The sequence below is a fragment of the Rhinopithecus bieti genome, unplaced genomic scaffold (assembly GCF_001698545.2).
Source record: "Rhinopithecus bieti isolate Rb0 unplaced genomic scaffold, ASM169854v2 scaffold_50877, whole genome shotgun sequence".
NCBI lineage: Eukaryota > Metazoa > Chordata > Mammalia > Primates > Cercopithecidae > Rhinopithecus > Rhinopithecus bieti.
The window spans coordinates 311,661-332,782 of record NW_016821745.1 but is presented as its reverse complement, the minus strand read 5'-3'; the positions used below and the strand labels follow the sequence as shown (position 1 = coordinate 332,782).

Below are 21,122 nucleotides of genomic sequence, written 5' to 3'. Positions count from 1 at the left end.
CAGGTGCTATGGTTTGAATGTCCCCTCCAAACTCGTACTGAAACTTGATCCCCAGTGTGCAAGTATTGAGAGGTGGAACCTTTAAGAGGTGATTCGATCATGTGAGCTCGGCCTTCATGAATGAATGAGTGGTTTATTGTGGGAGGGGCCCTGGTGACTTTACAGGAGGGAGCCCCTAACCTTGTGATGCCCTGTGCCGCCTCTGGGCTCTGCAGAGTCCCCACCACTGAGAAGGCCTCACCAGGGGCTGCCCCTGGACCCTGGGCTCCTGGCCTTCCAGCTATAAGAAATGGATTTCAGTTTTTATTAATTACTCGTTTCGGGTCTTGCATTATAAGCAGTCAAAACGTACTAAGACGGTAAGTTACTGCCTAGTGACTATTAGTTTACTCGGACTGCTGCAACACATCACCACACGCTTTTGGGGGTGAGGAGGGGGGCTTAGAAAAACTGAAATGTATTATTTGACAGTTCTGGAGGCCAGAAGTCCACACTTAGGGTGTCAGCAGCAGTGTAGATTCCTTTTTAGAGGCTCTAGAAGAATTCGTTCTTCTGGTCTTGCCAGTAGCCCTTGACCTTTTTTGGCTAGTAGATTCATCATTTTGATCTCTGCCTCTGCTCTAACGTGGACTTCTCCCTGAGTGTCTGTGTCAACATTGCCTTCTATTTTTTTAAATAAGGACACCTGTCGTTGGATTTGGGGCCTGCCCTGATCCAGTGTGACGTCATCTTAATTTGATTATCTGCAAATACCTCATTTCCATAGAAGGTTATATTCACAGATTAGGATTTGAATTTGTCTTTTGCGGGGACACAGCTGTACCTGCTAGAGTGGCATTTATCAAGTTGAGTATTCAGGAATTATTAGCTAGTCTGTTTGAGACGGAGTCTCTCCTCACTCTGTTGCCCAGGCTGGAGTGCTGTGGCGTCGTCTCTGCTCACTGCAAACTCCACATTCCAGGTTCAAGGGATTGTCCTGCACCAGCCTCCTGAACTGCAGGTGTGCACCACCACGCCCAGCTAATTTTTGTATTTTTGGTAGAGACAGGGGTTTCCACCATGTTGTACAGGATGGTCTTGAACTCCTGACCTCAAGTGTCCACCTGCCTCAGCCTCCCAAAGTGCTGGGATTACAAGCGTGAGCCACCGCACCTGGCCTGTTACTAACATTCTTAAATAAATTAGAAATTAAGACCGGGCGCAGTGGCTCATGCCTGTAATCCCAGCACTTTGGGAGGCCGAGGTGGGTGGATCATGAGGTCAGGAGATCGAGACCATCCTGGCTAACACGGTGAAACCCCGTCTCTACTAAAACTATAAAAAATTAGCGGGGCGTGGTGGCGGGCGCCTGTAGTCCCAGCTACCCGGGAGGCCCAGGCAGGAGAATGGCGTGAACCCGGGGGGCGGAGCTTGCAGTGAGCCAAGATTGCGCGACTGCACTCCAGCCTGGGTGACAGCGAAATTCTGTCTCAAAAAATAAAAATAAAAATAAATAAATAAATTAGAAGTTAATGTTGCTATTGTGATTAATTTCTGTAAGAATTAATCAGAGCTATAGTCATTTTCAACTTTGTAATAAAATTTCTTTATCTCATTGATGGTTCTGTTCTCTGAGAAGCATAGTGCATGGAGTTGCCTGTTTTGAGAAGTAGCTTAATTGAAAATCAGTGCCTGCAAAACAGATGGTACTTTTATGACTTCTTTTACATAACAGTTTTATTAAAATATAACTCACATCATGGAAAATTGAACCTTTTAAAGTGTACAGTTCAGTGGTTTTTAATGTATTCACTGTGCTGTGTGACCATCACCAATATCTAACTTGGAAGCAGTGTCATCATCCCAAAAAGGAAACCCTATGTAGTCACTCCCTATCCTGCCCTTCCTCCCCCAGCCCTGGCCAACCACTCATCTACTTTCAGTCTCTATGGACTTTTTTTTTTTTTCCTGGACATTTCATATAAGTGGAATCATTTGTTTTATCGACTATAAATTTGTGACCTTTTGTTATTGGCTTCTTTGATTTAGCATGTTTTCAGGTTTCATTAATGTCCTAATAGGTCAGTGCTTCACTCCTTTTAAGGGCCGAATCTTATTTCATTGTATGGATATACCACACTTTGGAGTTTGTTTTGTTCAGTTTGAAACAGACTGCCACCTAGGCTGGAGTGCACTGCTGCAAACACAGCTCAGTCCTGTGCTTAAGCAATCCTCCTGCTTTCAGCCTCTCAACTGTGGTAAAAGTTGCTTGCTACCACACCTAATTGTTTCATTTTATTGTAGAGGCAGGCTCTCGCCATGTTGCCCAGGCTGGTCTTGAACTCCCGGTGTCAAGCAGTCCTCATGCCTCAATCTCTCAAAAGGCTGGGATTACAGGTGTGAGCCACCACACCCAGTCACCACATTTTGTTTACTTACTCATCCCAGCCTGGAGTGCAATGGTGCGTTTGCCTTGTTTCCACCTTTTGGCTATTCTGAATAATGCTGCTACAAACATTTGTATACAGGCTGTTATTTGGACATAGGTTTTTCGTTTTTCTTGGGCATATACCTAGACCTGAAAGTGTTAGGTCGTACAGTACTCCACGTCAAAGTGTCTGCAACCTTTTACAATCCCAGCAGCAATTTGTGAAGGTTTCAGTGACTCCACATCCTTGTCAGCACTTGGTTAGTGTTGTCTTTTTCATTACAGCCATTCTAGTGGGTGGGAATTGGTGTCTCTTTGTGGTTTTAATTTCCCTGATGACCAATAATGTTAACCATCTTTTCAGGTGCTCCATGACTTCTGTTGAGAAATGTCTATTCAAGTCCATTGCCTATTTTTTTATTGGATTGTCTTTTATTATTAAGTCCCTGAAATGCAATGAGTTACGAAATTTATATTCTCTGAGGAAGCTGAAACATTGTCAGATAAATGATTTGCAAGTGTTTTCCTCCTTCTCTGGGTGGTCTCTTCACTTTCATGATGATTTCCTTTGAAGGACGAACACTTTTAATTTTGAAGTCTAATGTGTTTTTTTCTTTTATTGCTTGTTTTTGGTGTCTTATCCATTCCCTGACCTAAAATCACAAAGATTTCCACCTGTATGTTCTTCTGACAGTTTTGTAGTTTTAGCTGTTACATTTTGGTCTTTGATCCTTTTTGAGTTAATTTTTGTAGATTGTATGAGTTAGGCATCCTCATGTTCTTGGCACCCTTGTTGAAAATTAGTAGACCGTACACTTAACACTGTGGGTCTGCCCTTATGCAATATGGTCTTGATTACTGTAGCTTTGCAGTATGGGGTATGTGTGTATTTATTTATAGCAAATGAGAGTAGAACCGCAGCCTTGTTAAGCAGGAGTGGTGGGAAGGAATCAGTCTATCCTGGATATAGAATAATTCCCCTTTATTTGTGTCTCTTTGAAATGCATTGTCATAGCCCCAGTTATTTCTTTGTTCAGACTCCCAGTGATTTTAAGTGCTCTTCAGGTTTGAGAAAGGGCTCCAGCATGACTTCACTACCGTAACGGTTTGTGTTATATCATCATCTTCAGGCTCACCATATTTCAGGTGGCAGATTTCAGGTGTTGATTTGATGTTGATTTGTGAGCTGGCTTTGGTGTCAGTTTGCGGATAGCATCTCTCTTTGTTGATGGTCACACAGCCTACTTCTCAGTTTCAGCTTCCTCTGGAGGATGTACATTTCATAATTCATTGTATGAAAATCTTTACAATGGGCCGGACACAGTGGCTCACACTTGTGTCCGACTTGGCACTTTAGGAGGCCAAGTCGAGCAGATCACCTGAGGTCGGGAGCTCGAGACTGGCCTGACCAACATGGAGAAACCCTGTCTCTACTAAAAATACAAAATTAGTTGGGCGTGGTGGCGCATGCCTGTAATCCCAGCTACTCAGGAGGCTGAGGCAGGAGAATCGCTTGAACCTGGGAGGCGGAGGTTGTGGTGAGCCAAGATCACACCATTGCACTCCAGCCTTTGCAACAAGAGCAAAACTCTGTCTCAAAAAAAAAAGAAAAGAAAATCTTTACAATGCAATCCCGTAGTTCTTTCTGTTAAAATGAGCCCAAGAACCTTCTAACTTAATAATATATATGTGAAAATAAAGGTGAGTGTTTTGCTAGGCTAACCTGAAATACTCTAAACTTAGTGGTTTTCACACAATGCATTTACAGAAGATAGAGCATTAATTTTATCTGCATGAATTAAACCTTAAGATTATATACTACTTTTTCTTTCTGAATGTATAAATCATCCAGTCTTGATTAATGTGGAAGCTAATAGTTATGTAAGTCTGGTGAGGGTAAACTCATTTTCTCCTTTGTTTATTGACATATTGCTTATAATTGAAATTATTCTGAGTATGATGTCATTGTATAGTACTATACTTTGGAATGTGTATATATTTACACAAGATCCAGGGAAGAGAATTTGTGATTTTAAACCTTTCTCCCACAAATGAAGTTTATGTAAGTTATATCTTATTAAGGCTGTTTAAAATAGTAAAGTTTAGACCAATAACAAAACTATAGTTGTTTGAGGATGGTAGTTAACTTAGTTTCACATATTTAAGACTTTCCTTACATTATTTTCTGCATGGAAATTCCCAAGGGGTTACCAACTTCCAAAACATCTGATAACCATCTGATTACAAAGTTAAACTTTGTACTAACATGCTAAAAATTGCTCAGATCCAAGTAAGTGTAATAGTACAACAACTAATAGTGTGGTACCTGAACATTATGTCTTTAAGAGATGAAAATTGTATATTGATTGATTATGATATTTATTGGGTCATAATGTATTTAAATTTTCTTTAATGCATATGTTAGTGATTGTTTACTGTGATAAAGTACAAAGAGGTCTTCAGGAGTGATCCTACAGAGGGAGAATTACCTCCTGTCACTGGCCACTTCTCAATTAAAAGTTCCATTAGCAAATGATTGTTGCTTCTGGTGTGGGTCATGATTGCATTTTATCGCCTGTAAATCAGGCTGCAGACAGGGAATAAATAAACAGCCCAAGGATGTGGTAATGTCATCTTGAACTTTTTTTTTACAGATAGAAGCACCTAGGTCCATTTAAGCCAATTAAGTTCAGAATATTTATTGAGGCTAAGCCTTTATCATATTTGAATTCTATTTGAAAATGGCTTTTTTTCTTGCTTTAGAATATTGATTTAATTGGAATGGCATGCCTATAAATCAGATTATTTGATATTATCTTGGTTATATATTTGAAAATTTTAATTAGATTGTATAACTTCAGCATGGTTTGTAATCTTTTATTGCAGTAGAATTCAGTGTGCATTTATTGTATTATGTAGTATAATCTTGGCGCTTAACAGTTTATCTTGAGATTTTCAAAAGTTGGAAAGTTTCTTTTTCTGCATCATTAGCATCCTTTTGTAAAATGCTCACTGAATTTGCTGAAACTTTAAACATCTAAATTGAGGTGAATACTAGTCATTTCAGTTGCCTTTAGTCCTTAAAGGGGCAGATCTTCTCTTGTATAATACCTTGTTTTGGCCTGGCGCGGTGGCTCAAGTCTGTAATCCCAGAACTTTGGGAGGCCGAGACAGGCGGATCACGAGGTCAGGAGATCGAGACCATCCTGGCTAACACGGTGAAACCCCGTCTCTACTAAAAAATACGAAAACTAGCCGGGCGAGGTGGCGGGCGCCTGTAGTCCCAGCTACTAGGGAGACTGAGGCAGGAGAATGGCGTAAACCCAGGAGGCAGAGCTTGCAGTGAGCTGAGATTCGGCCACTGTACTCCAGCCTGGGTGACAGAGGAAGACTCCGTCTCAAAAAAAAATACCTTGTTTTGAACCCTAAACTCTTTTTTTTTTTTTTGGAGACTCACTCTGTTGCCCAGGCTGGAGTGCAGTGGTGCAATCTCAGCTCACTGCAACCTCCGCCTCCTGGGTTCAAGCGATTCTCCTGCCTCAGCCTCCCGAGTAGCTGGGATTATAGGTATCCACCACCCTGCTCAGCTAATTTTTGTATTTTTAGTAGAGATGGGATTTCACCATGTTGGCCAGGCTGGTCTGGAACTTCTGACCTCAAGTGATCCGCCTGCCTCAGCCTCCCAAAGTGTTGGTATTACAGGCGTGAGCCACCGCACCCAGCAAGACAGTTTTCTATGTAAGTTTATTTCTTCAAAATTAACCATAAAATACAAATGGTTTAGATTCTAGAGTAAAAATGAGAGATGTATTCCTGAATTCAGTTGATTGCTGCACCTAAATAAGATTTCTTGGCCGGGTGCAGTGGATCACTAGGTCAGGAGATCGAAACCATCCTGGCTAACACAGTGAAACCCCATCTCTACTAAAAATACAAAAAATCAGCCAGGCGTGGTGGCAGGCGCCTGTTGTCCCAGCTACTCAGGAGACTGAGACAGGAGAATGGCATGAACCCAGGAGGCGGAGCTTGCAGTGAGCTGAGATTGTACCACTGCACTCCAGCCTGGGCAACAGAGCCAGACTCTGTCTCAAAAAAAAAAGATTTCTCACTGTAGGTTTAGCACCACAAGGTAAATTCTTTCTGCCCTTGGATTAAGTAAGGATTAAGTAAGTCTTGCTTACTGTTGAGTTATTACTTCCTGTTTATTTTTCTCATCACTCCCAAGCAATAGTTTGAAATAGTTCTGAAATTCGTGAAGAGAATGGATCAGTATGATATCAAGACCATTCTCTTTTTTCTGGGCCATGTTTGTCACCATGAAGGTTAGAAGCACACACTCTTGCTGGCCCTACTTAAAGTCTCCTGTTTATCTTTGGCTCTTATTTGTGCAATAAAGACAACAAATAATCTAAAAAATAGCATTGGGTGCAGTAGCTCATACCTGTAATCCCAGCACTTTGGGAGGCCAAGGTGGGAAGATCACTTAAGCCCAGGAGTTCAAGACCAGCCTAGGCATACATAGGGAGACCTAGTCTCTACTGCTAAAAAAAAAAAAAAATGTAGCCAGACATGGTGGTGTGTATTTGTAGTCCCAGCTACTTGGGAGGCGGAGGTGGGAGGATTGCTTGAGCCTGAGATGTAGAGGCTGCAGTGAGCCATGATGGCACCCCCACACTCCAGCCTGGGTGACAGAGACCTTGTCTCAAAATAATGATAAAATAGGGCCCAGGTAAATCCTTTTAAACATTTAAATATTCATTTAGATTTAGCAAATGTAACTTTATGAAATAAAAGCCAAATGAAGGTGTATGGTGTTAATTTTATTGTTTCTAGACTCAAAATCAGTTTTGAGAGGCAGCAGTAAGTAAAGTGGTGGAGGTCACACTCTGGAGTAAGACAGGTCAGTGGGGACTCCTGGCGACACCAACAGAGGGCTGGCAGAATCTGGCCTGTGTTGTCATGGGCCTCCTTGGCTTTGGTATAAGCTTGCATTGGTCAGGCACTCAAGCTGGGACACCAGATGGAGTGTCACGTCGTTCAGGTGGAGTGATGATGCTGCCTACGTCCTGGTGATAGTGCTAGTAAGAAGTCATCATATTCAAGGAGTTTTGCTGATGAATCAGATGTTGGGATGTGTGAGGACAAGAGAAGGTAAGGGGATCGCCTGGGTTCTGTTCTGAGAACTAGAAGGATGGAGGTCATGTTGACTAAGCTGGGGAACGTCTGGGCAGGAGCAGGTGTGGGGAGGGAGACATTCTTACGGAGGCTTAATGGGGGGCAGTTGAGGATAGGGGCCTCAAGTTCAGAGGCAATATCTGGGCTGAGCCATCAGCTTTCCCAGGGTACTTAAAGTCATGAGCCTGAATTAGATCACACAGGGTGTAGGTGTCACTAGAGAAGAAAAGAGATGAAGAACTGAGCCCCAGGGCTCTCCAAGATTTAGAGTCCAGAGAGTGGAGAATTGACTAATAGAGGTTCAGGAGATGAAGCTGGAAAGTAAGGGAGAAAACCAGAAAAGTGGAATTTCAGGTGCCAGATACAGATGGTATTTGAAAGGAAGAGAAAGGTGGGTATTGTGTGATGGTACCATTAGACCAAGTAAGGTTTAGCACTGAGAAGTGGCCATGTCATTTAGCAAAGTGGACAAGTGATTTCTGTGGCATGGTGAAGGCAAAAACCTCAGCAGATGGGTTGAAAAGAATGTCAGGATTATCTTCTTAAAGTATCATGTGAAAGCTGAAAATACATCGCATCACAACAGAAGTGTGTACATACTCATTAGAATACATGTGAAGGAATGTTTATAGTAACACTGTATAGCCCGTAAACTGGAAAGTACACAAATGTCCTTCAAAAGCATAATGATAATAAATAAGTTGTAGGGTAGTCACAAGACTTATTGAATAACAAACTACAGCTACTTAAAATGGTATGAGTGAACGGCACACACCTAACATTGAGTTGAAGAATCCGGACACACAAAAGTACATTTTGTCAGATTTCATTTATAGAAGTTCAGAAACAAGCAAAGCTCATTGCAGTTTTTGGAAGGCAGGATCCTGATGCTCCTGGGAGGGTAACACTGGAAGGGGGCGCAGGGGGCTTCCAAGGTGCTAGGCATTTTCTGTGCTGTGGACTAAGTGCTTTTCCATGAGTGTGTTCACTGGGTGAAAATGGATGGAGCCACAGCTTTGTGATTAGGGCACTCTGCAGCAGTAGACTTCAGAGCAGTTACAAGAGGAAGGATTGGAGAAGAATTGGGAGACTGGTTATCAAGAAAACTATGAGCAGCCGCTTAAGGGCTATGGGGCTAGGAAAGCTGTATTCTGAAGATGGGAGAAGTAATGGCATGTGCGCGTGCTGCTGGAAATGAGTCAGTGAAATTGCTGAGGGAGAGAGGAACTACACCCTGCAAAATGAGGGTGTGAGGTCTGGTGCTGAAGCAGGGGGCGCCACAGGCCGTGTGTCCAAGAAGAGGGAGAGGAACACTGGGTGCAGCTGCATGAGCTGGGGAGCAGGAACTCATTCTGACTGCTTCCCACTGTTGCTGCTTTCTGGGTGATGCAGCAGAAGGCAAGGATGGGAAGAGCAACGTTCCCAGTCCAGCCTCCTGCATCACCTGAGGATCTGTTAGAAATGCAAATTCTTGGGCTCTACCCCAGACCTTCTGAATCTGGAATTCTAGGGCTAGGGCTCAGCAAGCTGTGTGTTTTGGTTTTTGGTTTTTGGGGGTTTTTTGAGACAGAGTCTTGCTCTTGCCCAGGCTAAAATGCAGTGGCACGGCTCACTGCAACCTCTGCCTCCCGGTTCAAGCAATTCTTGTGCCTCAGCCTCCCAAGTAACTGGGACTACGGATGCCCACCACCACGCCTGGCTAATTTTTCTATTTTTACTAGAGATGGGGTTTTGCCATGTTGGCCAGGCTGGTCTCAAATTCCTGGCCTCAAGTAATCCACCTGCCTTGGCCTCCCAAAGTGCTGGGATTACAGGTGTGAGCCACAACACCTGGCCAGCAAGCTATGAATAGGCTTAAATTAATAAGCATGACTCTGATGCACAGTAAAATTTGAGAATTACTGGACTATGGAAACATAATAGGATTGCCAGTTAGTGTAGGGCTCACTTGACGTTAATACCACAAAGTGAAGTGAGACCAGCCATGTAGGTTACTTGTTTTTCTACACCCATGAACAGCTATGTGGGTCTGACTAGGATGTAGAGTCGGATTTAACCAGGGATGGGGTTTTTTGCAAAGTGATTATAATAAAGGATGAATTGGTTGCAAGTTCATAGTGGTCACAAGAGCCTACCTTTGAATCTAGGCTGTTTAGAGAGGAAATTAATCCATGAATGGAGATTTGAGGGCAAGGGAAGCTGGATGGGAGAGGAGACCTGTAGAGTCGAGGTCCTTCAGGGAGTCAGTGTAGGGGTGGTTAAAGCTAAGATCAGAGGGGCTTAGTTGCCGGTAATGCCACTTGGGGGACAGGACTGAAGAAATTGGTAGCTAAAGTGGAGTTGAGGGACAGCCAGGATGTTAGAATGACAGTCAATTGTGGGCCACAGATGTCACCAAAAATTATCACCAGAGTGCGTTAGACTCTCAGGAGCTAAAATCTTGAATTAAGGGGCAGTAACTGCACCTGGGAGAAGTAATGGATGCCCAAGCCCAGTGCATGAGATTGAAAGCCAGGGATTTTAAGGGGGAGGGAAGGAAAGGATGGTCTGGAAGTGGCAGTAAGGAGCACAGGGGGCCTACCTCCCTTCTGTGCCCAGTGGTTCAAGGGTGCAAAAGAGACCACAACTACTCATGCAGAGTGCTCTGAGGAACACAGAGCGCTGCAGGGCATACGGGAAAATAGATTGCTGAGTGTCGCAGCATAGTCAGAAAAAAATCCTGTCTTAGCTATGAGACCAGGAGCACAAACAACAAAAGGAAAAATGAACTGGACTTAAAAACATTTGTGCTTCAAAAGACACCATCAAGAATCTGAAAATACAACACACTGAAAGAGAAGATACTTGTGGCATGTATATGAAGGACTCCATGATAAAAAGATAGCCTAATTAAAAATGGGCGAAGGATCCAATTGGACATCTCTCCAGGGACTGGCAGCAAGCAAATGGGCCATTAGCTCATGCAAAGATGGCCAGCATCACTAGTCGTCAGGGAAGGGCAAAGCACACCACAGGCTGCCGCGCACACCCACGAGCACAGTGGGAATCAAACCAGGAATCGCAGGGTTGGTGAGGATGTGGAGGAATCAGTCCTCGTGCATTGCCAATGGGAGTGTAAAACGGTGTAGCCACTTTGGAAAGGTTTAGCAGTTCCTCAAAAGGTTACTTACCTTTTGACCCAGCAAACATATATTTACACAAAAACTTCCACACAAATTCTCACAATAGCATTATTCATAATAGCTAAAAGATGGAAATGACTCAAAGGCCCATCAGCTGGCAAATGGGTAAACAATATGGTTCATCCATACAGTGGAGTATTACAGGGCCGTAAAAAGGGGTCAAGCACTGACACATGGCACACGTGGATGTACCTTGAGAATGTTCTGCTTAGTGAAAGAGTGGATGCAGAAATCACCAAAGACATGCTTCCATTTATGTGAAATGTCCAAAACAGGAAAATATAAAGAGACAGAAGGTGGATGAGTGATCGCCAGGGCTGGGAGGAACCAGGAGTGGCAGCTAAGGGATGTGGAGTTTCTTTTTAGAATAATGGAAATCTTCAGAAATTGATTGTGGTGATGGTTGTACAATTTTATGAATATAATAAAGCCTTTTAATGTAAGTTATGTGGATGATATCCCAGTAAAGCTGTTACAAAGGAGTCATGCGGTAGGTAACGTGACTGACAGAGCCAGTGTCACAGAAGTTAGAGAAAGCAGCAGTCAGTATAAATTGGAGTTCATGGATGCCATCGTTCTAAAGCTGGAAGGAGTATAGCCATTAGAGCATCAGCTCTTGTTAGGGGTACGGTACCCCATGGTAACAAAATCTTCTATCATCAAAGGCATCAGTATCCTCAAATTTCTCAGGAGGTGGCTTGACAGATTTCTAGTCTGATATTTTATTCTCCTATATGGCAAAAGTAGAATTTTGAAACTTGAAAGATGTTTTCTTCTAATTGTTGAAAATAGTTCTTGGTTATGTGGGGTACCTTGAGACTGGGCCTGAGTTGTTTGTTTGTTTGTTTGTTTGAATTCCTACTGTCTTTCAGAAGCAGGAGTGTAAAAACTGCCCTCAAATGCTCAGATGTTTGCTTCTTGTCAGTGGAAGTGGGAATATGGGTTTGCTACTTTGGCAAACTTCCTTGTTCATGAAGATGTAAGTTTTTTTTATCTTCTAGAAATATTTTGATGAGCAGGGTTGAGGGTTTCTTTGTTTTGGAGCCTGAACCTGGGAGCCACAGAACTAGAAGTCGAGGAAAAAAGGGAAGGGTTGAGCCAGGTGTGGTGGCTCATGCCTGTAATCCCAGCACTTTGGGAGGCTGAGGCGGGCAGATCACGAGGTCAGGAGTTTGAGACCAGCCTGACCAACATGGTGAAACCCCTGTCTCTACTCAAAATACAAAAATAGCTGGGCATGGTGGTGGTTGCCTCTAATTCCAGCTACTTGGGTGGCTGAGGCAGGAGAATCGCTTGAAACCGGAAGGCGGAGATTGTGGTGAGCCAAGATTGTGCCACTGCACTCCAGCCTGGGCAAAAGAGGGAAACTCTGTCTCAAAAAAAAAAAAAAGGAAGGGTCAACTCCAAGCTCCTCAAAATGTATCTCATTGTGGCTCGATCGCTGGAGGTGACTATGAGGAAAATAAGACTGAAGACATGCACTTCGAGTCTCCCCCACAGCCCCCACCCCCCATTCCCTGTGCCCTGCAGGGCTTCTGAAGTGAAAGGAGAGTTGTAGACAAGAAGGGGAATCTGTGCAGGCTTTCCTTGTCTTTATGGAGTGCCAGGGTCTCAAGAAAAGGTGTGAGCACTGTGAGGCCTGGGCAGCTCTGTGTGCTGGGGATTTGGGCAGCCTTTGTAGAGAAGTAAGAGTGCAGCACCCATGTCCTGGTGTGGTGGCTCAGGATTTGCAAGGCAGAATTGCTCTTTTTCTCTGAGTAACAGCTAGTGGGCTCTGCTCAGTTATCTGTGGTAGACATCTGCTGAATCGAGAGTGAGTTCACTTCAGCTCATGTTTAGAGATTGGCTTTAGGGCACCTGCCAGTGGAGTATTAGAGTGAGGCCCACAGCCTGGCCTCTCCCAGGGAGCTTGGTGTCTTCCTCCTGCTGTTCCTGCATGTGAGGCGCATGGGACACTGGGACAACACGGATTTTTTAGTGCCAGGGTAGCTGTGTAGACAAAGTGTTGCAGGAGTTGATGGTGTAGAAAGCTCTCTGGAATAGGATTGTGAAGATCAAGGACTTGAAATGGGTGTTGACATATACATAATCTGAAACCCACAATCCGAAAACTCTTAACACAAGAATAAATGGGTTTTCTTGCAAACAGATTCATGAATGCAGAATTCCAGTATGTAATGTGGTCCCTGACATATAGTTGGCACTTAATAAATGTTTGTTACATGAATGGGTACCATATGTTATATTTGAACTCTTGCATTAAAGATGAGGTATGTTGCCGGGCGTGGTGGCTCACACCTGTAATCCCAGCACTTTGGGAGGCCAAAGCTAGTGGATCAGCTGAGGTCAGGAGTTCAAGACAATCCTGGCCAACATGGGGAAACCCTCTCTCTACTAAAAATACAAAAATTTGCTGGGCATGGTGTGCCTGTAATCCCAGCTGCTTGGGAGGCTGAGGCAGGAGAATCACTTGAACCCAGGAGGTGGAGGTTGCAGTGAGCTGAGACTGTGCCACTGCACTCCAGCCTGGGCGATAGAGCGAAACTCCGTCTCCAAAAAAAAGAAAGAAAGATGAGGTATATTTCCTGCCCCGTAGGAGCTTAGAGTTAGTTACACAAGCCCCTGGTGGTCGCAGTGACTGAAGGGACTTCATTTTTGGATTCCAACTTATTAATTCTGAAGCACAATTATTAAATAGCATGTTGCTATTAGTATACATTCTTATTTTACATTTCTTTTTTGTTTTTTAAAGTATGCAGTTAGTATGATTTGAAATAATTAAAATTATTATCTGCTTGCTCAATTAGGATGGCTTTAAAGCAAGACATCATCTCTTATATAGTTTTTAGATTAAGTTATAAATGTTCACTTTAAAGCTGCCTGAAGATTGATAGAGATGCATTTGAAAAGCATTATTTTTTTTATTGATTCTTAATGTAGTAAATTACTGAAGTTATTTGGCGGCAAACAGAAATGGCCTGTGATGTGGTTCACATTTATTCTCCTGATAGAGCCACAATTTGCATTAATTGCGTCGCGACTGCACTCACTTATATTAAAAGGCTTCTACTATAATTAATCCTTTTTATTTCAAATCATTTTGGCACAATTTCTAGCTATAAACATTCGTAAAAGACAGACAGTTGAAAAATTCGTTACAGGTTTTTTCCATATACCTATTGCTATTTTTTTCATGACAAATAGTTATTGATATGCTTCTAGGAACAAGTGTGGTACAGCTGGCTGAGAATTAAGGCCAATGTGAAAAATGCTAAGTGGATTATTTTGCATAAAAAATAGGCAGTTTTTGAAGTTGTATAATTAACCTGTGTTTAGAAAATACCTTGATTTATGCTTACATTTGTATCTCAGTTGCATACATTATGGAAATTTAATTTATAATCCATTTAGCTGATGCAATCATAGTTTTTAGTGCCATCATTTATTGGTGCTTGTATATTAAATGCTCTGAAGGTTTAAACCTGCCTTATGTAAAAAATTATACCTATGCATTTACATTTTATGAGTCACAGTGGGATTTCTGTTTAAAATTCAGGTAGTTCTGATATATTTAACTAGTTTCACTGGTTTATTGTTACTAATGCAGAAATGGCAAACAGTGACCTTATGTATTGAACATCAAATGATTTACACTTCCAGTTTACTTTTAAAGTCCACTGTACAAATGAGGGCTTTTCTTCAACACCTGGAATCAATCATGTAGTTTTATGCAGAATGTTCTCCTTGGCTTTGAACTCGTCATTCTTTTCGAAGTGATGCCATTTTTCAGTGCCCCAGGTTAATAGCATTAACCATCCTTAACTTTAAATGAACTGTGCCTTTTCAACACAACTCTCTTTACATTGTCAGGAGATGGTGACTATGTCAACACAACTCTCTTTACATTGTCAGGAGATGGTGACTATGTGCCCGTTGCCATTTTATTCATTCTCTCATGAAGAAACCCTTTTTTGCCATCTTTTCAAAATTAATTGGGTGATTATTAGTCCTCAAATCAGAAATAAAGACACAGGGCATAATACTTTGGTTTACCAGACAGAGGCCAGCCGCAGTCTTCTTGGAGGGGATGTTATGCCAGCTCTAGTTATCAGACATCCACTGAGCTCCTTAAAAAACATTCTTCGGTCAGGAGTTCGAGACCAGCCTGGCCAATATGGTGAAACCCCATCTCTACTGAAAATGCAAAAATTAGCTGGGCATGGTGGTTGGTGCACACCTGTAGTCCCAGCTACTCAGGAAACTGAGACAGGAGAATTGCTTGAGCTCAGGAGGCAGAGGTTGCAGTGAGCCAAGATCGTGCCACTGCACTCCAGCCTGGGCAACAGAGGGAGACTCTGTCTCAAAAAAAAAAAAAAAAAAAATGCATTCTTCACAATGTCTGTCATTTGCTGAAACAAAAAGCCAGTGGCATTCTAGATGTTTGCTTTTGGGAAAACCTCAACAGCTGTTTTCTCGTTACCTCCAGCCATATTAGTGGACACGTCCTTAAAATGTGACTCTCAAGGGGAGTCTGAGCATGCCCTGTTGGAGTGTGTAAGTTCTGGAGTGCTTGTTTAAGGATGCGTATTTTATGGACTACACGTACGAAATAGATGACTAAATACGGTCACTGGCTGGAAGCTATGACTAAGCAAAGGACTCACTCCGCACAGGAGCAATGGCTTACAGTTGAAACGTTTCTCCTTTGCTGGAACCTTGCAGAAGCACAGTCCTGGCTCTTTGGAAGCTGCTTACTCCCATGTTGTTAATTCACACAGAGCTCTCTAAAACGTATCTAACAGGGCCTGATACATTTGGGTGATGGCCTCTAGGTTGGAAGGGTGACTTCTGAGTTGACTGTCTCATGGATGAATGACTACCCCATAAAGTTTTGTTTTGATTTTGGTATTCCCTGGGTAGCACGATAGCACTCGAATCTTAAAACAGTGGGATAAAGAGGGTCTGGGTCTGTCACAGCATCTCCTGCAGTACAGCTCATAATGGTCATTCGCAAAGTGTGCAAGGTGTGGTTAGTCCGGCCTTCACCTTCCCTCTCTCTGTCCCTCCTGGCGTCCCTCGTTCTCGGGCAGAAATTCCCATGCTGCACCTCCAGACAGTAGGAAGGCCCTGACCGCCTCTGTGGAGAGGGTTTCTTTCTTGACAACCAGGCCACCTGTTCTCCACACACGCTGGGGTCATTAGACCACCTCTGTTTGACCTGGGAACATAGGATCACTGTAAATACACGTCTCTCTGAAGACTGGATGTTTTCTTTCTTTTTTTTTTTTTTTTTTTGAGACGGAGTTTTTGCTCTTGTTGCGCAGACTGGAGTGCAGTGGCACAATCTCGGCTCACTGCAACCTCCACCTCCCAGGTTAAAGCAATTCTCCTGCCTCAGCCTCCCGAGTAACTGGGATTACAGGCGCCCACCACCACGCCCAGCTAATTTTTGTGTTTTTAGTAGAGACGGGATTTTGCCACATTGGCCAGGCTTGTCTCAAACTCCTGAGCTCAGGTGATCTGCCCACTTCAGTCTCCCAGAGTGCTGGGATTATAGGCGTAAGCCACCACACCCGGCCAAACGTTTTCTAATAAAGACAACAGAGACAACAGTTACCATTCCTGGAGCACTTACTAGGTATGAGGTGCCAGACACTGTGCTAGACATGCAGTTAGACATTAGTTATCTTGTTTCCATGTGGTCTATCTGGACAATTTTTTAACTTAAGGTAAAGGAATGGAAGTAAACAAGAAATCTCGATTTCCTCTACAAAAGCCATTTGTGTCAGAATATATCTAGTCAGGCCGGGTGCGGTGGCTCACGTCTGTAATCCCAGCACTCTGGGAGGCCCAGGCGGCTGGATCGCCTCAGGTCAGGAGTTCCAGACCAACTGACATGGTGAAACCCCATCTCTACTTTAAAAAAAAAAAAATTAGCCAGGTGCAGTGGCACATGCCTGTAATCCCAGCTACTCGGGAGGCTGAGGCAGGAGAATTGCTTTAACCTGGGAGGTGGAGGTTGCAGTGAGCTGAGATCACACAGCTGCACTCCAGCCTGGGCAACAGAACAAGACTGCATCTTCAAAAAAAAAAAAAAAAGTAATATTTCTTGACATGTGAAAATCACATGAAACCCAAATTTGGAACATAGCCACCCTCACTCATTAATACATTGTCTGTGGCTGCTTTTGTGCTGCAGGGCAGAATGGCATATGCGGTTATGAACTGGGACCCCAAAAACTGTGCTCAAATCCTAATACCCTGTCCTGTGAACATGGCCTTGTTTGGAAATAGGGTCTTTGCAAAGTTTTGGTGAGGTCATCTCATCTTAATCCTCCTCAAGTTAAGATGAGGTCATAGTAAATAAGAGTGGGTCCCGAAATCCAGTTGCTGGTGTCTTGATAAGAGAAAGAAGAGATTCAGACCCAGAGAGCTCACAGGGAAGACATCTGTGAGAAGAGACAGGAAAGAGGGTGAGGGAGCCACAACCAAAGCCCAACCAAGGTTACCCTGAGACACCAGGAGCTGGAGACACAGTGAGGTCTCCTCCCTTGGATCTTGGACCTGTGGCCCATGGAGGTGCAAGGCCATGAGTTCGTGTTTTCAGTCTCGCAGTGTGTGATCGTTTGCCATAGCCACCTCGGGAGACTTAACAAACCTGCAGTTCTTGAAGGATTCACCATCCTTCTCTTGAGGAGAAACATTTGTTGGCTTCTGTTTCACAGGAAGGATCTGGCTCTTCATAATTCCACGATTTCGCCCCTAGGTGGTCTGTTCCAGAGTTCTCCGCATGCTGAATGCGTGCATTGAATGCCTTTGTGGGAGCGTGGAGCGGGGTACTTGCCCACTGAATATCAGCTTCCACCTCCGGTACTAGGAGGAGAAAATACCTGCTCTCTTAGGGTTGGGTTTAATATCAAGTTGAGCATATGGCTCTTTGTTTGTAGGCGGCTTGTATATTCGATGCTAACGTTGTCACTGTTCTCTTTTGAAGGCTCTCTATGAGAACATGCTGGTGGAGCTGCCCTTTGCGGGCTTCTTCCTTTCCAAGTTGCTTGGAACCAGTGCGGATGTGGACATTCACCACCTCGCCTCCCTGGACCCTGAGGTGTATAAGAATTTGCTCTTCCTGAAGAGCTATGAGGACGATGTGGAGGAGCTTGGGTTGAACTTCACTGTGGTGAACAACGACCTGGGAGAGGCGCAGGTAAGGGGTCAGGAGGATTCACACACCTCTAGAGCAAATAGCAGCATCTCCTTTTGTGTGGAAGTCCATTTGTGTTACAGTGTTTGACTTCTGCACGTTTTAGTTAGAATGACCGTTGCTGTGAGTTAGACGGCGAAGCATGTAGCTCCGAAGCACCTTAGCCCTGGCCTCTGAGCTGAGCGCAGTTCCTGCTCCCACGCTTGAGGCCTGTTCGTGCCCGGCAGCCCCTCCTGCAGAGCTCTCCTCTTGAGGCTGCAGCCCAGGCTTGCTGCTTGTCTCGCTCTTCCTGGTGCTGGAGGTGGCCGTTCAGCAGCTTCCTGGCAGGACCCCTTACTTAGTCCTCACTCCTTGTCCCCTCAGAGCCACCACAGCTGCTCCAGCACTGTCTGGGGTGTGTGTTCATTACCCATCTGGTTACTTTTGTTACTTACATTGTTTTTTAAAAAGAAAAAAGTCTGTATTAGAGATTCAAGCTGATTTTCTTAAAAACAGCTTTATCAACATGTGACTCATATACCATAAAATCTGCCCTTTTTAGTATATGATTCAGTGGTTTTTAGTATGTTCATAGAGGTGGGCAGCCATCATCACCCCAGCCAATGTTAGCACATTTTCCTTGCTCTACAGAGCAACCGTGCACCTGTTAGCAGGCTCCCCCACCCCATACAGGCAGCCACCAGTCTGCTGTGTCTCTGCATGGGCCTGCCATGAACACTTCACATCAACGGAGTCTTTTTTTTTTTTTTGAGATGGAGTTTCACTCTTGTTGCCCAGGCTGGAGTGCAGTGGTGCGATCTCGGCTCACCACAACCTTCACCTCCCAGGTTCAAGCGATTCTCCTGCCTCAGCCTCCTGAGTAGCTGGGATTACAGGCATGCGCCACCACGCCCGGCTAATTTTGTGTTTTTAGTAGAGATGGGGTTTCTCCATACTGCTCAGGCTGGTCTCGAACTCCCAACCTCAGGTGATCTGCCCGCCTTGGCCTCCCAAAGTGCTAGGATTACAGGTGTGAGCCACTGCGCCTGGCCCGACGGAGTCTTTTACATGGTCTTCCCTCAGTTGTAGTTGCATGGATCAGGACTTCATTCCTTTTCTTTCCAGATGATATTCCATTATATGGATCTACCACAAGGTCTTTATTGGTTGATGGACATTTGGGTTGTTCCTGTGTTTGGGCTATGAAGAATATTATGGTTATAAACATCCACGTACAGCATACTAAAATAATGATTAGTGAGTTAGTAACATCTGGGATTTGCTTCAAAGACACTCTGAGCATCCATAATCTGAAAATCCAGAATGTTCCAAAATCCAAAACTTTGTAAGTGCCGACATGAAGCTCAAAGGAAATGTTCATTGGGCCATTTCAGGTTTTTGGATTAAGGATTCTTACTGATGAGTATAATGCAAGTATTCCAAAATTTGGGGGAAAAAAATTCAAATCCAAACACTTCTGGCCCAAATATTTCACTCACATAAGGGATACTGACCCTGAGTGGTGAGAACAGGGGCAGGAAGTGGGGGTACCAGTGCCAGAGACTGGCCGGGAGGTGTGGTGCCTGATGAGCTGGCTGTGTGGGGTTGGGAGCTCATACACTATTCTGTCTGCTTTAGCATGTGGGGTTTTTTGTTGTGTTGTTTTGAGACAGGGTCTCACTCTGTCACCCAGGCTGGAGGAGTGGAGTGATGCAGTCTCGGCTCACTGCACCCTCAGTCTCCTGAGTAGCTGGGATTACAGGCGTGCACCACCAAATTTGGCTCATTTTGTGTTTTTTGTAGAGACAGTGTCGCCATGTGTTACCCAGGTTGATCTCAAATTCCTGAGCTCAAGCGATCCTCCTGCCTCAGCCTCCCAAAGTGCTGGGATTACAGGCGTGAGCCACCATTCCTGGCTGATTTTTATATTTTTTGTAGACATGAGTGTCTCCCTGTGTTGTCCAGGCTGGTCTCAAACTCCTGGGCTCAAGTGATCCTCCTGCCTCCACCTCCCCAAGTGCTGGGATTACAGATGCAAGCTGCCTTTCTGTCCAAGAGCCATGTTTTGTTTGGTTACGGTTTATTTAGCTGCTTTTGTTTGTACGTATTTTTCCATACCATAGAGCTGAATTTTTTTTTTTTTTTTTTTTTTTTTTTTTTTTTTTTTTTTTTTTTGAGGCGGAGTCTGGCTCTGTCGCCCAGGCTGGAGTGCAGTGGCCGGATCTCAGCTCACTGCAAGCTCCACCTCCCGGGTTCACGCCATTCTCCTGCCTCAGCCTCCCGAGTAGCTGGGACTACAGGCCCCCGCCACATCGCCCGGCTAGTTTTTTGTATTCTTTAGTAGAGACGGGGTTTCACCGTGTTAGCCAGGATGGTCTCGATCTCCTGACCTTGTGATCCACCCGTCTCGGCCTCCCAAAGTGCTGGGATTACAGGCTTGAGCCACCGTGCCCGGCCAAGAGCTGAATTTTCAACAATGCAAAGTTTAGATAATTTTGGTGGCTGTCACTGTCATCAGGAAGTACTGACACCCAGTGATGTTGCTGCTGTGGCCTTGCGCCACCTAGTGGCCTGATTTCTAAGTGGCACAAAAGCCTCCAGATGGTGAGTGTTGTGTGACCTGCCTGAGGCCTTTGCTAATGTGAGCGTTTCCCATTTTTCCTTCTGAAATAAATGGTAATAGTGAAACGTCGCATATGCAAGAATTCCATTAAAGCACTGCCGATAATACTGGAATCTGTTAAAAGCAAAAGTGTGAAGTTAAGATGTTCCAATTATTCATAGAAATTCCCACTGAGTTAAAAATTATAGATAATGTATGAGAATAATTATACTAAAGAGCCTCATTAGAAAAATTAAGAAATTCACTAGTGAAGCACCTTAGAGGAAGATCTTAAGGATTTCTATAGGAACAAATAGGTAGTCCTCCATATAAGTTGTTAAGTTTAGAAAGTGTGATTTAAAGACTTGTAATATGCAAATACTTTATTGTGTCAGCAGGTTATGTTAATCGTCCCTTTTAAAATATGGTGCTTCTCTCAGATTTGTTTTCTTCAGTGTAATCAATTTGGCTGTTAATCTGTTTAATAGTGACCATGAAATTTTAGATGACTAATTTACATAGAACTCTTTCTAGCGGAAAATGCTAAGGCTTTAAGTTTAAGAAGGACCCACA

The 21,122-nt window shown here is 43.9% G+C and overlaps 1 protein-coding gene across 1 annotated transcript in view; it reads left to right on the top strand.

Annotated features, from left to right (window-relative positions):
* Nucleotides 1-21,122, top strand: part of UBE3C (ubiquitin protein ligase E3C) — a 150,155-nt gene that overhangs the window by 110,333 nt on the left and 18,700 nt on the right. The window contains exon 18 of the mRNA XM_017860580.1: nucleotides 17,759-17,971. Coding sequence (XP_017716069.1) covers nucleotides 17,759-17,971 — 213 coding nt within the window. The remainder of the gene's footprint in view (nucleotides 1-17,758; nucleotides 17,972-21,122) is intronic.